This window comes from Garra rufa, chromosome 4 (assembly GCF_049309525.1).
Source record: "Garra rufa chromosome 4, GarRuf1.0, whole genome shotgun sequence".
Lineage (NCBI taxonomy): Eukaryota > Metazoa > Chordata > Actinopteri > Cypriniformes > Cyprinidae > Garra > Garra rufa.
Genome location: NC_133364.1, coordinates 12,879,653 through 12,885,135, shown reverse-complemented (window position 1 = coordinate 12,885,135; position 5,483 = coordinate 12,879,653). Strand labels below are relative to the sequence as shown.

The 5,483-nt window shown below is 35.8% G+C and overlaps 1 protein-coding gene across 1 annotated transcript in view; it reads left to right on the top strand.

The window, feature by feature from the left end:
• Positions 1 to 2,210: 2,210 nt before the first annotated feature.
• LOC141332783 (scavenger receptor cysteine-rich type 1 protein M130-like) overlaps positions 2,211 to 5,483 on the top strand; it is a 13,203-nt gene continuing 9,930 nt past the window's right edge. The window contains exons 1-8 of the mRNA XM_073837743.1: positions 2,211 to 2,268; positions 2,389 to 2,580; positions 2,936 to 3,247; positions 3,366 to 3,434; positions 3,537 to 3,680; positions 3,796 to 4,119; positions 4,196 to 4,513; positions 5,388 to 5,479. Coding sequence (XP_073693844.1) covers positions 2,211 to 2,268; positions 2,389 to 2,580; positions 2,936 to 3,247; positions 3,366 to 3,434; positions 3,537 to 3,680; positions 3,796 to 4,119; positions 4,196 to 4,513; positions 5,388 to 5,479 — 1,509 coding nt within the window. The remainder of the gene's footprint in view (positions 2,269 to 2,388; positions 2,581 to 2,935; positions 3,248 to 3,365; positions 3,435 to 3,536; positions 3,681 to 3,795; positions 4,120 to 4,195; positions 4,514 to 5,387; positions 5,480 to 5,483) is intronic.

Sequence of the window (5,483 nt, the reverse complement as noted above, 5' to 3'; positions counted from 1 at the left end):
CCATGCAGCTGGAAATGCAAGAAAAAGCACAACATGTTAACAATCCTTTGAGTCTTTAAGAATGTTAAGACTTTGAGAAGTGAAATGTGGATTACTGGTGTATATGTGTGTTTGTGCCATTGTGTGTGTGCAGCAGAACATATTTACAAGCCTTGAGCTTAAATTTAATGACTGTAAAAACTAAACATTTAATGTTTAATTCCAAATTTCTAATAAAATGATAAAAGTTGCTAAGTATAAAATTATGTAAGGGAATGTAAGAAAGATTAAATGACAAGAAAAGGAAGAGGTTTCTGTGGTGAAATTTCCTGTTTGAACAGGAAGTTGATTTATATTTATATTTAAGCATACACCAATTAAAATGAATCTTAAAATTTTAGACATAAGACATTTTACGTTTAAAGACAGATAAGGTTGACGCATATCTTGCTCCTCAAACTTGAATGCCAGTGTTCTGTGTAATTTGTGACATTAAACTAAATACATAATGAAATACTCAGTTCATAAAGCCTCAAATTACATGCAAAGGTTCATATAGTGAGAAGTTCTGTAATAAAAATACAAAAGCTCTTACCTGAACAATAAAACACGTATTTTACTCTTCCAGGTCTATGCCTACAATAATTAGTATGAAATTGTTTAATTAAATTCAGTAAAGGAGTAAAGTTTGTGTTGAAAGCGACCGTTTCTCGGTTTTAAATGCTCAGGTAACAGCACTCAAGAGGAGAGAGGAGGAGGAGGAGGAGGAATTTATTCAGCTCGCGGTCAGACTCGAAGCACAAACTCAATTCTTGCTATCAACATAATTCAAAAACAGTATTTTTTTTTCTGGTTAAACTTTTGTATAGTTACTGAAAATGTATTTTATATATTTACAATTACATAGCCTACATTAGGCTTCAATTAATATTACTGGAAAGAAAAACAACAGGTGGTGTTGATTCTCCAAAAAAAGTGACATTTGCCTCTTGGTTGACACAAAATTAAATTAAATGTAAAAAATTGCACTGCTTTTAAACGCTTTTGTCGCTAGTTTTTACGTCTCATTTTGAAACTAATTCATAAAACGCGTTTGTTGTTTGGGATGTAATACCCTATATAAAGTATTTGGTAATGCTAAAAATAGAAATAATTATCTAATAACTGAATGTAGCAGTAGCATCATGTTGTAAATGCTACACTCATTATGTAAAAAGGCCAAATATTCCAGATTGCAAATACCAACTGAAACCCCTATATTTAAATCACTCTAGCTAAAGAGTGTAATTGTGCAACGTAATTAGATTAGATTAGATTTGATTAGATTACAGTGCAGTAAATATTACAACAGCAAATAAAGAGCAAAATTAGTGCAGGAAATCACTTATTGAACAGGGAGAAGCTCCCTCATGTGGTGATACTAGGACAAGACCCTTGTCTGCCTGTCTTTACAGTAAGAAGTGTTTTGCTGCCATCTGCTGGATGCATCAATACAGCATTGCAGCACATATTGATTGCTCTTTTTTATTAGTCTCTAGGTATATCAGTTGAATGTAAAATATATATATATATATTTATGTTTTACTATTTATTTATATTTAATTTATGTAATTAAACAATTATCACGATAGCCAACAATGTAGTTTATACTATGGTGTTATCATAATTTATTGTTACCTTGATCAGAATAGAAAATTTACACTAAGTTATAATACAGTACTAGTACATTTATTTAAAGTAGCCATGGGAAATTAGTTCTTGTAAGTTTTGTAATATAATGTTTGAGGTGTTCCTACTTACAAATGACAGTCATCAGTGCTTGTATCTGCTATGTTCAGGTTCAGGCTTTGATGCTGAATATAAGCTGCAGTATTTCTGTATCAATCTGCTTTAAGTTTAGTGTGACTTTATCTCCACACTGACTTATGACTGACACGAGTCTGTCCTCAGTGAAGTGTCTCTTCACACTGGAGGAGGAGTCCCGCTCATCAGCGCTGACACTTTATTGATATATATGGAGAAAATAAAAATGCTGCTTTCTGATTTGTCACTGATTGTGTTTGATGATTTCCTCTGTTGTGTCTAATAAGGTAACAGTGAGTGTCATTGGCAGCTGTGAGTCTCTCTCTCTCTGTTAGGGGGCTGACAGGAGCCAGTTTCTTCAGTGTGTTTGAGGGAGCAGACAAGAAACTTGTGCTTCATTTTGAACTGTCTGTGTAGAGAATAGAAAGATGGAAAGCTGTCTGACATTTATTTTTCTATTGCCATTGGTATCATGCATTATAGCTGGTAAGTACAAAATTAAGAAATAAAACAAAAAAGAAGATACGTTTAAAAACAGTGTTCTGTTTACTGTATTTTAATTAATTATATTGTTATGTGTATTTGTGGTCTCTCTTGCATGGGTAGACACTGTGAATGTGCGATTGGTTGGTGGTAACAGCCCCTGTGCTGGTAGAGTGGAGGTTCATCATGATGGTCAGTGGGGAACAGTGTGTGATGATGACTGGGATATGACTGATGCTGCAGTGGTGTGTAGAGAGATGGATTGTGGAGAACCTGTAGAGGCTCTGAGTGCTGCTTTTTTTGGACAAGGATCAGGTAAAATCTGGATGGATGAAATGAAATGTACGGGATTAGAGTCCACATTAAAGAACTGTAGATCAGATGGATGGGGTGTTAATGACTGTTATCATGGTGAAGACGCTGGAGTCATCTGCTCAGGTGAGCTGCTTCGTAAATTGCAACATAATCAGAAGTTATATGTATTACTTTTAAAAATACAATTTTATTATTTACCATTTAGTAGGATGTTGTGTGCTGAAATAGTAAATTTTGTTTCCAAATAAAAATTCACAAGTCCATCACAAACAAAAATGTTTTTACATATTACGAATGTTTGTTCCATTTGATTAATGTATTATTTTGTCGCTGTCCTCATAACTCAAAAACGTAGATCTAGGACTTCCACTTCTGGACGGCTCTCACCTGTGTGCTGGTAGAGTGGAGATGTTTCGTGCAGAGGGCTGGGGTTCAGTGTGTGACGCTGCCTTTGACCAGCAGGATGCAGAGGTTGTGTGTAGAGAGCTGGACTGTGGGGCTCCTGTACAGGTGCTGGGAGCAGCTGCTTTTGGCAAAGGGAAGGGTCGAGTTTTGTCAGAAGAGATTCATTGTAGTGGAAATGAGTCTCAGATACACATCTGTCCACGATTATCTTTGCAGAGCAACAACTGTTCCCATGACAATGATGTAGGAGTAATATGTTCTGGTTGAGTATACATTTAATTTAAATTTATTTAAAATAAAGTATATATCATATATACTAATATAACTAATCTTGACTCTAGCTTCATGCTGTTTAATTAAGCTATCAATTGTTTGCACAGGTTACACTGATCTCAGGCTGGTAAACAGTTCAGACTCTTGTTCTGGAAGAGTGGAGCTTCAGTATGTCGGTAAATGGGGCACAGTGTGTGATGCATGCTGGGATATGAGAGCTGCCAGTGTCCTCTGTAGACAGCTGAATTGTGGGATTGCTGTGTCTGTTGTGGGATCAGACTGGTTTGGAGAGGGAAGTGATGAAATCTGGGCTGATGTGTTTGATTGTGACAGGAATGAAACAAAACTCTCAGAATGTTCCATCTCTTCATGGAGTCGAGCTGAATGTTCTCATAGACGAGATGTTGGAGTCATCTGCTCTAGTGAGTCTTTTATTTATTTCTGACTTTATTTATTATCAAAAAAGTGTAATGCTTATATAAAGCATATTTTCAAACTTATTTTAAATTTTAGTAAAAGATCTGCTCTTCTCCTCAGATTCCTCTCTGGCTCTTCATGATGGTCTGGTGCGGTTGTCTGGAGAGAGACAGTGTGAGGGGGAGGTGGAAGTTTTCATTCATCAGGTCTGGAGGAGAGTTCTGCTGGACTCCTGGAGTCTCACTGAATCCTCTGTGGTCTGCAGACAGCTGGGCTGTGGCTCTGTGCTGAACTTCCACGGCTCCTCTTCATCCAGTCCTGAACACAGTCATGAGTGTGTGACGGGCTTCCAGTGCTCTGGGAGTGAAGCTCATCTGGGGAACTGCAGCTCTCCACAAACTCTCAACTGCAGCTCCACACAACAGCTGTCAATCACCTGCCTTGGTGAGAACAACAACATCTGGGCAGATTCTTCAGTTGTCAATAATGTGTTGAAATAACTTATTTTTATGAATATCAGGTCGTGGGTCCATCAGGCTGGTGGGTTCTGGGGGAGACTGTGCAGGGAGGCTGGAGGTTTTTCACAGCGGCTCATGGGGGACAGTGTGTGATGACTCCTGGGATATTAAAGATGCCCATGTGGTGTGCAGACAGCTGCAGTGTGGAGTGGCCCTCAGTAACCAGCAGGTACCAGCCTGGTTTGGTCCTGGTTCTGGACCCATATGGCTGGATGAGGTGGAGTGTGAGGGGAATGAGACGTCCCTGTGGAGCTGCTCTTCTTCAGGCTGGGGAAAACATGACTGTCTGCACAAGGAGGATGTAGGAGTCATGTGCTCAGGTAACAGTAAACAATAATATACAGTAAACAATTTCAGTAATGTTTGTGACTGATGATTACCAGTATCCAGTGTACTTGCATTATATATATATATATATATATATATATAACCATATATAGTAACAGCAAGGTTGGGAACTGAGAACTGGTTTTTATTCAGTCATTTTTTTTTAAATAAATTATTTTATTAAGTAAAACATATTTTAAATTAAAAACTAAGTAAATAAAATCAACATGTTTTCCAAATGTTAATGCAAAACTGTACTAAAACACTAGAGAATTCTTTAAACTGTCATCATCTGAAATGTAAGACAATACTGATTGTCCAGCACGAAACACCTTGTGTGACCAATGTCTGAATCCTTAATACATTACTCTGCTGTACTCCTGTTTCTTTCTGAATCTACAACTACAACTAACTACTAATAACTATTTTTGAGACCTAATGTAATTTTGTTATCCTTATTTAATTTTACTATCTGAATATTTATAACACAGTGTTAATTGAAAATTAGTGTGACATATATTTTTAATAATTGTTTTATTATTTATATAGAAATAAATAATCCATTATTTAAGTGTGAATATTGTTTAGAAAATTGTTTAGTAATCAATATACCAAATATTTAAAAAAAACATTATTGAAATGAAATATAATATGGTTAATAAAAATAAAATAATTATATGATTATGTAATCTGAATCTGGTCTGTTTTGATCGTAAACACATTTTTGTTTTTTTGTTTTTACAATTTTAATGCTGAAATGATCTTACCATTTGCCAGTCTAATACCATTATTATTATTTTTTTAATATTCCAAATATTTCTAATAAGAAAATTGTTAAATGTTTGATTCTCATCCTTTTCCTTCTAGACTTTAAAGAGATCAGGTTAACTGAGGGCTGTGAGGGGAATGTGGAGGTTTTCTACAATGGATCCTGGGGAAATTTATGTTACAACAAGATGGACA